General features: G+C 61.0%; 2 protein-coding genes across 2 annotated transcripts in view; one reads left to right on the forward strand and one right to left on the reverse strand.

Moving 5' to 3' along the window:
* VOLCADRAFT_88062 (uncharacterized protein) overlaps positions 1-6,185 on the forward strand; it is a gene marked incomplete at both ends in the record, with an annotated part of 10,297 nt that extends 4,112 nt beyond the window's left edge. The window contains 5 exons of the mRNA XM_002947631.1: positions 433-450; positions 600-1,054; positions 1,165-3,520; positions 4,678-5,538; positions 5,892-6,185. Coding sequence (XP_002947677.1) covers positions 433-450; positions 600-1,054; positions 1,165-3,520; positions 4,678-5,538; positions 5,892-6,185 — 3,984 coding nt within the window. The remainder of the gene's footprint in view (positions 1-432; positions 451-599; positions 1,055-1,164; positions 3,521-4,677; positions 5,539-5,891) is intronic.
* Positions 6,186-7,058: 873 nt separating this feature from the next.
* On the reverse strand, positions 7,059-13,654 carry VOLCADRAFT_41600 (uncharacterized protein; the record flags this gene model as incomplete). The annotated part of the gene is made up of 13 exons (XM_002947758.1): positions 7,059-7,157; positions 7,975-8,051; positions 8,494-8,626; positions 8,892-8,939; positions 9,076-9,116; positions 9,997-10,081; positions 10,331-10,474; positions 10,853-11,044; positions 11,584-11,737; positions 12,015-12,123; positions 12,475-12,505; positions 12,779-12,873; positions 13,510-13,654. Coding segments are annotated over 13 exons (1,353 nt in total), but the record flags the coding sequence as incomplete, so codon positions are not given.
* Between the last annotated feature and the right edge of the window lie 1,424 nt (positions 13,655-15,078).

Raw genomic sequence — 15,078 nt, forward strand, 5'->3', positions numbered from 1 at the left:
CGGGGGGGGGGCGGGATCCAGACCTTGACTGGACCCGCATCTTGTTATGGATCCGGATGCTGACTTGGATCTACATCTCCCGAATCTGGATCTGGGTCTCTCGCATAACAAAAAATGAACACGAAAAATTGAAATAGATGCCAGCCGTGGCTGGTGGGATCTGGACGGGGGAGGGAGGAAGGGTTTGCAAGCAGCAACGCCATGGGGGATATGGATCATGTGGGGCAACATGGGCAACATGGGGATATGCCTTCTCTCACCCCCTCTCTCCCTGTCTCTCTCACCCCCTCTCTCGCTGTCTCTCTCTCTCACCCCCTCTCTCCCTGTCTCTCTCTCTCACCCCCTCTCTCCCTGTCTCTCTCTCACCCCCTCTCTCGCTGTCTCTCTCTCTCACCCCCTCTCTCGCTGTCTCTCTGATTCTCTCTACCTGAGGGTATGCGGGTGCGCCCGGTGAGCCACTGCGGGTGTCTTTGCCCACCCCAACCGGAACAGGAACAGGAACTGAGCCCACCCTCCGACGGGCCTTCACGACCTGTCCAGAAGTCCAGGCAGACGCTGCCGCCGCCGCCACCGTCGGGCGTCCAGCTCCGTCGCTCCAGTCCGTGGGGGCGGCGGCGGCGGCGCAGCTGACCGCAGCTCCTAACCACGTCGCCAGTGGGCAGGCCCCAGCGGGCCCGACGGAGATGCCAAGTCCCGCTCGCGGTGGGAGCGGCGGCGGCGGCGGCGGCGGGTTTGCGACCCTGCTACCTCACGGCTGGCGGGAGGTGACGGAGGCGACTGCCTTGGCGGAGCCGTCTGCCGTCATCACCGCCGCCATTCCCGAGCCCGCCGTTCTGGGCACGCCGGCGCCGGATGCAGCGGATGACGGCGGCGAGGACGGGGACATGGTTCACGTGCGGCTAGAGTTGCTGTACAACACTGCCGCCGCTGGCGGTGGCGATGGCGGCGGAGGCGGCGAGGAGGGCCCGGCGGCGCTGCGGATAGTGGCGGCGGCAGAGGAGCGGGTGCTGCTGGATGAAGTGTACGGCATGCGAGGACGGCGGCCGTACATCGAGTAAGTTGGGAAAACGTTGAGGAGTGCACGGTGGGGAGGATATACGTGCCAACTATACGCGTCCGCGAACAAGCTCCCTTCCCTCCCCTCCCCCTTCTTCCCCCTTCCAGCCTAACCATCCCTGCCTGGAGCCTCGCCGGCTTGCCACCCGGACCCTTGCACCTGTGGCTGCTTAGGTCTCCTCTTGATGACCCACGGGTCACTGAGGTCACCTCGCCCTCTCTGTTGGCGGGTAGCACCGAGCTGCTACTGCTGCCACAGCAAGCGGCGGCGGAGCTGGAGAACCACATCAGGCAGATCCTGTCGGAAGCGGCGCAACACGACCCTGCCACCACTGCCGTACAACCTGCTGGCGGCGGTATCGTGGACACGGAGGGGGATGCGCCGGCCGCGGCTGCATCTAGGGGGGTACTGACTCGCGGCCAAGTGTGGTCGCAGCACTTGCAGCCGCTAGTGGCGGACTTTGGCTATGTGCTAGCGGCGGCAGGGGAGCTGCGGGCTGGCTCGGTGGCAGTGGCGGCAGCGACGGCGGCGACGATGGCGGGGGGGGAAATGGCGGCGGAGGCGGAGGCGTGGTGGCTGGACCTTGCGACCGATCTTTTAGGGCATTGCGAGGCCGCGGGGCTGGCGGCGTGCGGCGAGGTGCTACAGCAGGCTATAGCCGACGGCGGCGGTGATTTTGGTGGCGGCGGCGGCGGCGACGCCGCCGACGACGACGGCGCTGTCGGACACACGGGCGTCAACGCCGGTTTCCCGTGGACAGGTTCACCACCGTCGGCGTCGTCGCTGGTTGTTGCGTCAGCTGTACGGCCCATTAATGGACCTGGCTTTCTCCCGACGGCAAGTGCTGATCCTGACAAAGGTGCCGCTGCCGCAACGACGCATGCGGACACGTCAGTAGCAGCAGCAGAAAAAGCAGTCACGCCGCCGCCAGCGCTGACGCCACCGTCACGTAGGCCGTCCCAGGCCACCAACCGCGTAACTTTGCCGTACACCGGCGGGCGCCTGAGCCCACATGGGGGCAGCGTCGACGGTGACGAGGATCCATTGCGCGAGGGTGGCGAGGAGGATGCGGCGGTCAATCCGTACGGCAGTCCATTCAGTACGAATAATGTTTATGGCAGCGGCGACGAGGAGAAATGGCCGGAGGGGTACTCCCGACGTGTCTGTACGGTACTCATAAGACCGCTACCCCCTTGCAGAGCCTGGAAGACGCCCGCCAGTGCCCTGCTGCCTCGACCGTACGGCAGCGCCGCCGCCGGTAAGGCTGCCGCCGCTGGCGGATGCACCGACCCGCAGCGTGCCTGCACGAAGAAGGCTATCACCGCTGCGGATATGAGTCCCGCAGTTTCGCCGCCGCCGCCGCTGTCTCTCGCGCCGCCGCCACCGCCATGCCCTCCCCGCCAGCCCTCTGAACCAGCTACTGGCAGCAGCAGCACCGCCGCCGCCGCCGCCGCCGCTGGCGCTGCGATGTACGGCATCCTTCCTCACAGTGCCACCAGTGCCGCCGCTGTCGTCAGTCACTGCGGTAGCGGCAGCGGCAGCGGCCGTACGCAAGACAGGCCCTGCTCCGACGCCATGTCGGCGGCCTTCGCCGGAGACACGGACGTCCCCTCCTTCACGGGCTGTTACCTCGAGCCGCAGCAAAGCGGCGTTCACACGGGCAACACGATCACAGATCCGCTGTGTGCTACAGCCGGTCAGATGCTCAGCGGCGTCGCCAGTACGGCTGCAGAGTCGGATACCGCAGGCTTCGGCTTCGGCGGAGGCGGTGGCGGAGGCGGCGGCGGCCGCCGCAGCTTGGATGGCCGCGTCAGTGGCGGCGGCGGCGGCGGCGTTTCGTCGGTACCCCGTAGGGCGAGGGCGACAAAATCGGTGCAGCTTCCCGCCGGCGGCGGCAGCTACAGCATCTTGCCGACACCCATTCCGCTCCACATGGACGGGGACAAGGACAGGGAAGCAGCAGCGGAAGCTGCGGAGGCGGCGACCTCAGCTGGGGTCACCGCCGACGCCATAGCCGCTGCTGTCGGCGGCGGCTGGCTACAGCGTGAATCACTCAGTACAGCCGGTGGACACGGCGCTGCTGCTACTGCTGCTGCTGCTCCGGCGGAGGCGGAGGCAGCGACGGCGGAGCTGCCCGCGGGTTATGAAGAGGTCGAAGTGGAGCTGTTGGTCGCGTCCGTGAACAGCCTCGGTCGGCCTCAGGTCGCAAGAGGGGCTTCGCAAGGGCGTACGGCATCCCCCGCCGCCGCTGGCATGGATAATTTGAATAACGGCACATCCGCGCCGTCAGCACGGCGCCATCATCGCAGCAGCAGCACCGCCACCAACGGCGGTGGCGCCACCGCTACTGCCCCCAGTCCGGGCCATGCAACTGCAGGCTCGAGTACTACAGCTGCCCCCTCCGCCAACTTGTCCTTGCTACAGCTTCGGGAGCTGCCGCCGGGTCCGCTGGAGGGTCTTAAGGTGATTGTGCATATGCGGGTTCTAAACGTTGTTGCATATGTGGGATATTGCCTTCCGTGTTTTTTGAATTTTTAAATTTCGGGTTTTTATTTAATTTTAGGATTTTATGGACTAGAGCTGGCAGGAGGCAGTCTAACACACCCCATCAGCTTCATTCGCCAGTGGTTCGTCTTACCCCGTGCATGTAATGAGCGGGGGAAGGGGGAGCGGGGGAGCGGGGGATGGGGGGAAGGGGGAGTGGGGGATGGGGGAGCGGGGGAGCGGGGGATGGGGGGAAGGGGGAGCGGGGGATGGGGGGAGCGGGGGAAGGGGGAGTGGGGGATGGGGGAGCGGGGGAGCGGGGGATGGGGGGAAGGGGGAGCGGGGGAGCGGGGGATGGGGGGAGCGGGGGAAGGGGGAGTGGGGGATGGGGGAGCGGGGGAGCGGGGGATGGGGGGAAGGGGGAGCGGGGGAGCGGGGGATGGGGGAGCGGGGAGCGGGGAGCGGGGGAAAGAGGCCACTAGGGCCACCCAGGCGCGTGACTTAATAGGTGGTTTCCCCCTCGACAACTGTTAGCGGGCGCTTCCCAACCCCTCGAAACGTTTTTGTTTTTGAGCCATGCCTCCTTATCTCCCCAACCACCTTTTTCACGACGTCCCTGATTCGCCATAACCGCCATCTGAACGGCCCTTTTCCTGGATATGATGATTTTGAAGGTTGATCTGTCCGCACCGCAGGCCCTCCATTGCTGCCTGCTGCTGCGGGAACTGGAGCTGCATCAGGTGCGTTCGTGTACGTATGTACGTATGTTTGTACGAATGTTTGTACGTATGTTTGTACGTATGTTTGTACGTATGTTTGTACGTATGTTGTACGTATGTGTGTGTTATCGTGCCTACGATGGCCCAGGCCGCGGCCGGCCCTCTCACCGTTGCTGGGGGTCGCGTGATGTGTGGTGTGGCTGTAGGTGTCTTGAGCAGAAACGAGCGCGCGACCATGAACCTGCACCTGCGTGTTCCTTTGTACCCTGCTTCATTGCTTCGTACGATATCGTGCGTTACCCGTTATTACCTCTCGCTGAGATGACGGTACCTCCGCCGCCGCCCATAAGGCTGTCATGTACTTCCATTTCCAGGACGCCTCTTCCCCCCCCCCCCGCTTTTGCTCCCCTCATGCAGACGCCGACGCAACCACCGGGCGCAGCTGAAGCGGATATGGACTGCCTGGAATGCGACGCCAACCGCGAGGAAGGAAATCCTGGAGCCGCGGTTACCACGACACGGGAAGCAGATGGCGCCAGGGTTGGCGGCGGCGGTGCTGGCGGCGGCGCGGGGAGCAATGGCGGCGGACGCGGTGCAGCGGAACGGCATCCCCTGCAACCGCGCGCCGCTGCCGTACCCACTCGTCGCAGCTCCAGGGAAGGATACGGTCACGGCGGCAACGGCGGCGGCGCCCGTGATGGCGGCGGCGGGAATGGCAATAGCGACGACGACTCGGATGGCTTGTGCTGCCTGCGATGTCTGGGGTACCAGGAGGTGGAGTGCGGGCTGCTACTGCGGGGCATCGACCCGACGTGCGGAAGCGTTTTCGCCGCTACCGCCGCCGCTACGGCTGCCGCTGCCGGCGGAGAGGACGGCGGAGCCACCACGGCCGCCGGTCGTGAAATGGAGCTCACTCGTGGACAGTCGGCAGTGACGGCTGCTAGTGCTGCTCCTGCTAGTGCTGCTGCTGCTACTATAGCTAAGAGGGAAGCCAGAGTGGACGTTGGCTGCGCAGGCGGAAATTCGGCCCGCTCGCCTCGTGATGCCGCTGGCGCGGCCGGGCGCCTGGCGCCGGGTGCGGACGCCAGCTCGTCGCAGGAGCCGCCGCCGGTGCTGCTAGCAGGGCAGCCAGGTCCGGGAGCACAGCCGCCGCCGTCGGTGCTGCCGCCGGCGCCGACGGCGATGGCGGCTGGCAAGCGGCCCCTCGGGATGGAAGCCGCGGTGGCTGCCGCCCTGGCACTTGGCTACCGAGATGTGACCTGTACATTACTGGTCAAGGTGGAAATACACATGGGGGGGATATATCGGGCGTGTATCGTTGCTGAGGGAGCGTGGCGGGGGGAGCGCTGAGCCCTCGTAAGACGTGCTGCTGCCGCCGGGTTGCGAGTGTATTACGGCACCCGGGGGGGGGAGCAGCGGAAAAAGGCGCACGGATCATGTCGACTTTCCGGGAGGTGATAGTCATCACGTTAATAATTTTAAAAAACACACCATCTTGAACCATCACCCTACCTGCCTCCCTACTATGGCCTCAATTGGTTAACCTGCACAACGCCGCCACCACGACCCAACCCTGCTCGCCCCGTCCCCATGCCCCACCCGTCCCCTCCCGCGCCGCGCCACGTCTGCAGGACGACTCCGCGACCCACGGGTCATCCTCGTCCCATGGCTCCTCTCTAGGGCCTGGCTGGCTGGACATGAGCAGCGGGGAGGGCACCAGCGAGAGCCTGGACACGCAGAGCGGCGATGACGGCCGCCGGCGTCAGCAGCCCTACTTGGAGGTGCGCTGTGGGCTGCTGCTCAGAGTGCTGCAGCGCCGGCGTGTGGCGGCCACCGAGATTCTGCCGGCCGCCGCAGCCCCGTCCAAGAACAGATTCGACGCGTCGGTTGGAACAGAGGCTCTGAAGTTGCGGCGCGGATCGTAGGGTTGGAGGGTGCTCTGGTTCCGGGGACATCATGCTGGGGGAGGTTAGGTTCTGCGGTGGTGGTAGGTGAGGGAAGGAAACGTGCGTGTTACAAGCAACATTTGCCGGATTCACGGACTGCAAGATGTCTTGTGTGTCTTGTGGCAGATTGGATATCTGCAGGTTCGATGTATGGCCTCTGCACACAAGTTTTAATGATGAACATTGTATTGACATCGAGAGCTGTATTGAGAGATGGCTGGATAGCACGTCAAAAGTTTCAGGAGCTGGAGGTTGCTGTTACGGAAACTTTGAAAGTTGAGAAAGTCATGTATTAGTTCTGATTACTGTATGCATCCTGTTACCATGGCTGGACTGTCCAGTCGATCTCGCGGCCGTTCCTTCCTCGTAAGCCGCCCGCTAAGCCCGCATCAGGTTCTTTTCACCGTCTGCGCACGTAAACGGGTTGCCCTCATGTTCGCGGCTTCCTGCGGAATGCGGATGCTCTCTCCTCTACAAGAAGCCCGCACACCCACTAACCTCCTCAAACCAGCACCCGCTACTCAGCCCACCCTTTCGACACTTCCCTTTCAACGCAGAGCCGGCCGTTCAGCAAACTGCGCAACGGGCAAAATGCGCGACTCCATCAGCAAGTTTCGCAACATGCTCTTCACCCTACTTACATCCAAAGCCCGCTCCGGCCTCGCTGCTGCTGCCCGCCGAAATCATACCACCAGCCGTCCAAATCCCCACCGCCCCATTTTCAGAGAGAACATAGCCCGCCGCCTAGGAGGCCGCAACCGTCGCAACCCCCGCCGCCTCAACTCCGTTGCCGCTGCCTTGCCCGGCCATATCGCCATGTCGCTGACGTCGTCGCATCTCTGCAAACTGTGTGACCCAGTTGCGCACGTAATCCATCTCGATCTGTCGCGCAGCCCTAACACTTGGCGGGTCAGAGGGGTGAGAGTACATGAGGTCCAGATGGTGGGCGCCCTGCCGGGAGGAAGGGGGGGGGGCCCGGGTGCGGCGTACACGGAACACGAATCGTTCTGAGACCACAGGTGGAGGGGGCATGCAGATAAATAAAGAAATCAACATCCCGGTGGGCGTTATTGTAGTGACAAGGTTATAAGCGGCCGACGGAGACGGGTGTGCATGTGTGCGTGTGTGTGTGCGTGTGTGCGTGTGTGCGTGTGTGCGTGTGTGTGTGTGTGCGTGTGTGTGTTTCAACATCTTCTGGAGAGCTGCATTACCCCCCAACCCCCTAACCTAGGGGCCCATGTCTCGACAGCCATGAGAGAGCTCAAGGGCCCGGGCGGACGACAGTCCGAAATATGGATCAAATGACATATAATATATTATGTATGGCGGAACATGGATCAGATAACATATATACATATACATATATTCCGCCATATTCCGCCATAATCCGCCATATATATATACATATATGTATATATATGTATATATATGAGGATGAGTAGGCAGCGCGGAAGGAAGTTTGCTCGTGCGAGTCCGATGTGGACGATGTGTAGCGGTGGGACCGTGTTTCGCGGGAAGCTTAGCGATGAAGATCCGCGTTTTTATGTGGCGGGAAGTGAGTGGGTTCCGGCTCAAGGTGCAGCACGCTGCCGGCTGGAGTGGCCGGCCCGGAGGTATCAGGTGCGGCGGCGGTGTGCAGGAAAGGGCAGTCAGGGGCTTATAGGGGGCGGGGGGAGCTACGTGGGAGGGCCAGCCCACGGGACCTACGTACTCTGTGCGTGACATCCTCCGTACGGCTCGCGTACCTCACGCTCACACGCCGTCGTACCTCAGGAATGATGACGGCGACCACGCTGTCGCTGATGTCGGTCAGCACGCCGTACGCACTCCACGGGTCGTAAAGGCCTGCGGAATACGGGATAGAAGGAATATTCGTGCAGCGCCGCTGGTTGAAGACGACGACAAATCGCACTCTGGTAGCGGCATTCAGCGGTTCCACAGTTTTGGCCCTCAGCCTTGCCTGCCCTATTTAATTCCACTCCTCCCCACCACCATCTTCCCGTGCTCTCGCTTTACTTCAGCACTTTGCCCTCCTCCGCATTCTCATTTCGGTTCTTTCATGTCTCTCAGATTTTCACATTCAAATGTAAATGCAAAAATGGCCCACAAGCCAACCACTCTGTAGCGCTCGGTAGAGAAAAAACGTGGGCAAGCCATGTGGGGTTATTAATACATGTGGACACTGGACAGACGGGGGTGAGGGGGTTAACACGAACCACTGGCGAATGAAGCAGATACCAAAGATAGACGGGTAAGAAGGGGCAGAAGAGGGAAGAGCAGCACGCACCGTTCGAAAACACGATGTTACTAGCATACCGGTAGTCCAACCCGCCGTACGTGATGGCTGACCAAAAGGGCCGCGGCCGGACTCCCCACATGGCTTCGCAGTGCTGGTTGATGGCTTCCAGGTCAAACGGGCCCTGCACGCAATCAACCAACTAACTGACCAACTAACCCATGGTCAACAAAGTAACCGACTTGGTCTCAATTGGCCAACCCCCCAGCGGTTGTGTCATCTGCATGTAGGGCTGTTAGCAGTTAGCTACCAAGTACAAGGGCCGTGAGGACCGAATATGGGAAGGAGGGCAGGCGGGCAGCCCAAGCCATTATCCAAGCGAACAGCACCCCTCAGTCAGCGCCTGTCTTGCGGGGAAGAGGGAAGTGGGAAGAGGGGCTTCGCCTCACCTGGTCCCAGAACATGTCACTGATACCGTTAGTCGGGTAGTACGGCAGCTCCTGCAAGTACGGCCACGGCTAACGTGTGGAAATATGTGTAAAAAACAGCGCAAAGAATACGATCTAGCACTTAGACCTCCGTCAATGTGCAGATGGTTTGGCGCCGTACGAGTGCGCTGCAACTTCCGTATACCTGCGCCATCAGCTCAGTGCACCATTGGTAATCCCAGGGTCCTGTGCGCACCCGGGGGGTGGGAGGTGGGGGGGAGGGAAAGAAGGGAGAAAGAAAGGTAATATAATAGGGGAAAGAAGGTAATAGGGGAGGGGGACGCCAGAGGACTGGCCGGAAAGGGGAGACGGGCGGAGGTGATACCCGGGCAACCGAGAGGAGTGCTTAACCAAGGGTTTGGTTAGGAAACAACCAACCATCCAACTAACCCACCTAACCAACCCAATTAGCGCCCCACAGTCAGCTGAGGGGAGGGAGGGCATGGGCATCATGGCACAGGTCCCAGAGCCAGAGCCAGAGCCAGGTGCTACCGCCGCGCGCGCCTTTATGTAGTTGGATGGTATGTTGGATGGTCTAGTTATAGGCCGCTCGTGTACACTCTGGTGGGCTTGTTGTCAGGCTAGCTTCAGGCTCCACATATATGCTTAGATAGACCGCTGCGGCTGCTGACGGCTGTCCGACTGGGAGTTCGGAACGCGTACCAACCGCTAAGCCAACCCAATAGCCCCGGCCACAGCCCTCAACTAACGGGACCTGCAGCTCAAACTTCGGAGGTCGAGGGGGATGCGGTCGGCTGTGAGTTGGGTGCTGGTGCCAGGTATATTTACATATGAGGGCATGAGCAGTTGAGAACAGGACATGGGACTGGCAGGTAGGTAGGTAGGTAGGTAGGTAGGCAGGCAGGTAGGCAGGTAGGCAGGCAGGTAGGCAGGTAGGCAGGCAGGTAGGCAGTAGGACCGGGTACTGTGCAGATGGGGAGCACCCCTCCTCCACAAGGCCCGCCCTCTTCCGGATCTCCGACTCCACAACAATACCCAGAGAGACAGAGACACACACACACACACACACAGAGTGAGAGAGGGAGCCGCATCCCACCTCTGTTACCGGCCGCTGGACCCGACGTCTCCACAGTGTAGCACTGCACCCGGCCCGTGACGTTGTACAACACTCCCGCCGCGTCGCGCAGGGCCTGAGGTGCGCGGCGAAACACACACGCGTGCACACATACCGCATCATTCTGCCAGAAATGCACGTCCTCACCTTGTCACTTTTTGCTACAAGTCTTATTTTTCGAAAATTCAGTTTCCCTCCCCAGTCCCGCTGTACGTGTACACTTCACCCCGCACTCATCCTTTACCCCGTCACCCAGCTCGCTGCGGGTCCCTCCCCAATTTCCCTCCCTCGCCGCGCCGCGGTCTCCTTCTGTCCGCACCTCTACAAGGTCGCTGGCTCGCAGCCCCCTGCCTGCTAGCCGGGTGCACGCCGCCCTCATGGGCCAGGCGGGGAGCGGGTGGGCGGGGTCATCGCTGATGTACGATGAGGGATACGGGTAGTTGCCCATGGCGAAAGCGTCGAAGGCGCCCTTGGGGGAAAGGAGGAGGGGGAGGGGGAGGGGGAGCCGTGTGGTGGTGGGGATTCGTACGGGGGTTTCGGGTTCCACGAACTCCAAGTCCTTTCCTAAAACATACAGATATGCCGTGACACACACCCAAAGCACACACGCACACACACACGCACACGCACACCCCTGCAGCACCAGCCGCTCCGTGGTTCCCTCCCCGTCCCGGGCCCTGCCCCACCTTACCGGCCCTCTGGTACGAGACTAGATCATGACGTACACACCCCCGCCGCCATAATGGGGTTACCCATAATTTGAAAAAAAAACAAAAACACACACAAACACACGCACACAAAAACACACACAGGCGCGCCTCATACTTATCGCACAAGTACGAAGTACCTGCAGCCAGTAGGCCACGCCGACCGCCGCGTCCTCGTCTTCGATGGGTTTGCACAGCCGCAGAAGCCGGCCCAGCGCCGCTCGTCCCGTCGCTGTACGGCCCAGCGCCATCACGTGGCCGAACGCGGCGCGTACGTTGGACGAGCACTCAGGCACGGCGCCCGCCGACGCGGTGGCGTCGTACGTCACCACCTGACGGTTGGGGTTGGGGTTGGTTGGGTTAGTTGAGGTGGGGAAGAACCATATGATGATGTAAAGGAAGGGGGGGGGTGGATCCGCCGACAGGGCCAATGCCTCCGACTGCTGAAGGGTTCCCTATCGATGAGGCCCCGCTGCCCCACAGCAGTGCACCGAGTACCTGCTCACTTTCCTGAGTCCTCCTCACCTCCCTCGGCTCAGGTCAATAGCTGAGGGAGGTGCGGACGGGAGGCGCGGAGAAGAGGGCGGCTTGACAGTTGGTATTCAGTTAGTCAGTTAGGAGAGGAGTTGGCCATCCCGGGCCATCCTTGAATACATCCAGAACAAAGGCGATCCGTCTTACACAGGGGGGAAGCGACGTCCTAGTGGCCACCGTACATACACACATACATACATACATACATACATACATACACATACACATACATACATACATACATACACACACGACTTCTGTTCAGGGCAATAATCGCCCTCAGTACACATGTACGGCATATCTTAACTGCTGACTAACACTACTGCTGACTACTCACTTCCCAGAACTTGGACGGCTGCCACCCCGGCACTCCAGGGAACGCCCCCACGGGCGCCGACGCCGCCACCGCCCCCGTCACCAGATGCGGGTACTTGAGCCGGAGCCAGGCCGCGAGCATGCCGCCGTACGAGCCGCCGAAGGCGATGACGGGGCTGTGGTCCCCGCTGCGCGGAGGAGGTAGGGCAGGCGGAGTCAGGGGTATGAGCACCCCGCAAGGGGGGTAGGGGGGGGAGCCAAGCCCCCTCATAGCCCGAACACCTCTTCCCCCCACCCCCCAAGCTGGCCGGGATGAGGGGCGCGGCCCCACGAGCGTACCCGCCTCATCCGGCCCCGGGCCCCGCTCGCTCCCCTCTCCTTCCCTTCCCAGGACCCAACATCGGGATGTACATACACATGTACATACACACGTACATACACATGTACGCACACCTGTCCTCTCCCCCGGTGGTTCTTGTGATGTTCCAAATCAGAACCGAGTAGTCCGCGAGGGCTTGCTCCACCGAGAGGTAGGTGGGGTCGGAGGACCAGCTGTCCGGGCCTGTGTGGGGTGGGGTGGGTGGGGTGGAGTGTAGGATCAGCAGTGACAAACATGGACCCACATACGGAAGGAAGTACGGCAGGGTGTATAGAAACCCTCCCATCCGCATCCGCCAGCGTCACGTCGGGTCCCACACACCGTACCAACTGCCACACTTTCCGTTGGGGCTGGGCAGCAGTCCCTGGCCAGTGTCAGGCCCGGTCAGATACGTGTAACGTTCACACACACACACATATACACACACGCACACACGCACGCACACATACACGCACACACACGCACAATCCCCGCCCCGCCCCTCCATTGCCAGCTCGCCCCATGGGACCGCCCCTCGCCCCCCCCCTGCCTCACCGAGCGGCTGCGTCTTGCCGTAATAGCGATGCTGAGGAGGGAGAAGGCGTATGGGGAGGAGGAGGGAGGCGGGACCAGAGAGGGTTGGAAGAGGGCAGCTCGGCCGGGGGGCTGGAAGGAGGCGGAAAAGGGGGTGGAAGTCTGGGGACGCGCACCGCACGCTCCGGCAGGCAATATGTCCCGCCCCGTCACAACCCCTCTCCCCCTTTGTTCCGCTTTTGGCCCGCTGCCCCGCTGCCACCCCAAGGGTACCTTGCGGCGGTTCTGTACGTCTGACCCTCCGGGAATGCGTCCGGTGCCGTACCTCAGCAAACAGCACTAGCGCCCCGAACTCCTCAGCATGCTCCCAAATAAGCCCTGTGGCGTTGACGTACAGCGTCACGTCGGCTTCGTTGCCGGCTGCGGAAAGGCGGAGCGGATGAAGGGCGGAGGAGGGGAGAGGGGTGTGTGGGGGAGGTGTGGGGGGATGGGAAAGATGTGCAGGCAAAGCAAGCAGCAGCTGCTCGTGTCCATCCACGGGCCTGTACAGGGCGGTCCAGCGTTGAGGTACTACTAGGGGGAAACACGCGCCGAGCAACGGAGAGGCCCAAAGCAACTAGGGAGCAACAAAGGAGGCGACCGGTCCAGGGAATCACCGAGATTGGAGATGCCAAAGGGAGGGAAGGAAATGCTGATGCTTTGTTTCATCGTGAGGGGAACTCTTCGGAAATGACTTCTTGGGGGTTTCTGTAAGAGCAGGTGGCAGGCGGGGTTGACAGGGGTGCGGTGAGAGCGCCTGGACCTGGTCTTGAAGGGCACTGGAGAGGAGGGGAAGGAAGGGGGACGGGCGCTGTGCCGCTACTGCCCAGGGGGGAGCTGCTGCCGGCAGTCATGACTCATGAGTACAGAGTACAGACACTACCTCAGCCGCCACCTCTCCTGCTGCTGCTGCTACTGCTGTTGCCGCCACGGCAGCAGCAGCAGCAGCAGCAGCAGCACCAGCTGCATTTATATATAGCAGCGGTGATGAGGGGGACTGTATCCCAGGTGCCGTACCGTAAAAGAAAATGGGTCCGCGGCTCCCTCCGGGTCCTCGTGACCAGAACTTGTCGCACAGGAAGTAGCGCTGCTGGAATGTGGTGTCATTCCCCCCCGGGTGGTGGTGGAAGTGGTCTAGCCGCTGTGTGAACCAGGACTCCTGAGCGAGTGAGAGTGGGATGGGAGTCGGAAGTGCGGCAGGTGGGTTTGCATGTACGGCATGTGGGGATTGGGATGATGATGATGATGAGGAGGAGGAGGAGGGACGGCAGGGGCACGGCACCCCAAACTGAGGGAGTGGTGGGAGGGGCCGTTAGGGGGGTTTCTAGTGTTATGCCGAGGAGGGAAGTGGCTTGGTTTTGGCGGGGGATGTGGTGTCGTGTGGGGAAGGGTTTTGAAGCTCTGGATCGTGACAAGGGGTGTGTGTCAATCATGGAAGGGGCGCAGGAATGGGTTGTAAATGAGGCACCGTGAGGCTGTGGTAAGAGGTTGTGATGTGGTGTGGGGATGCGAGGGGCGATGAGGACGGGCGTGACGTGCACCTGGATGGTGAGCAGGGACGAGTGCGGGACTAGGAAGGGTGGTAGGTAGGAACCATGTGCAAAATGCAAAGCACGAACTGCCGTACGAATCCAAAGCGATGACGCGACTGTCCCGAAGAGAGGGAGGAAGGCCGTCGTAGGAGAGGCTGCGGGTGTACATGCTGTTCGCGGCAGGTGTGACCCACTTTGAGGCAGCCCATGCTCCACACCGCATCGTTGTTAAGTGCGATGGGTTGCCGGCGAATTTGGAAAATTCTCTTAGTATTTGATTGTTTTGCTTGGCTGGAGCACAGGAGGAACGCCGCGATAACACATGCGATTGCGGAGCAGCGGCATGGGAGCATCGCCTCGCGACATGCTGCTTCTGCCATTTCGGCAATTATCACCCATAGATAAATCCTTGTAGAAATTTTTAGTAGCGGAACATAAGCGCTTGTGTTAAATGATACAAACTACCAGCCACGCTGGGAAAGCGCCAGGCCATGGTTTCGGAGAGTCTGGCTCCGTAACGCTCAGCAGAACGTGCAAGACGACGTATCCTGGGCTAGAAAGGTAATGACAGCAATTATTTTTTATGGCCTGGATTATACGGTGTGTTGCCACACCCGTGCCTGCTTTGGATGTATAAAAACCGTGGGCTTTACCACTACTTTTTTCCCGAGATGTCCCGAAACCTGATAGGGGTTGTCGTTGATGCCCTACCCTGCGCGAAGCTGTTAATAGCCCCGGAGACCCCGAACGCGTCACGCTCTGCTGAATTTGCAGGGAAGATCCCGCCATTGTCCCTTGCTGCCATGCATTTCCCGATTTAGTTGTTTTCGGACAATAATTTACTCGTAAATCATGAGGCCCAGAATTGGGAACAAAACTCAGCCTCAATTGGCCATACAAAATCTGCGTTACGATTGGTTCAAACCATTTGCACGAGCCCACAAACCAATGCTCAGTTAAAATATCTTATACTTTTACCAAAAAAATAAACATATGCTACTGAAAGTCTACTCTACGCTTGGCATGGAGACGCGTCGCCAACTTGCGACGTGCG

This window comes from Volvox carteri (genome assembly GCF_000143455.1).
Source record: "Volvox carteri f. nagariensis unplaced genomic scaffold VOLCAscaffold_7, whole genome shotgun sequence".
Classification (NCBI taxonomy): Eukaryota; Viridiplantae; Chlorophyta; class Chlorophyceae; order Chlamydomonadales; family Volvocaceae; genus Volvox; species Volvox carteri.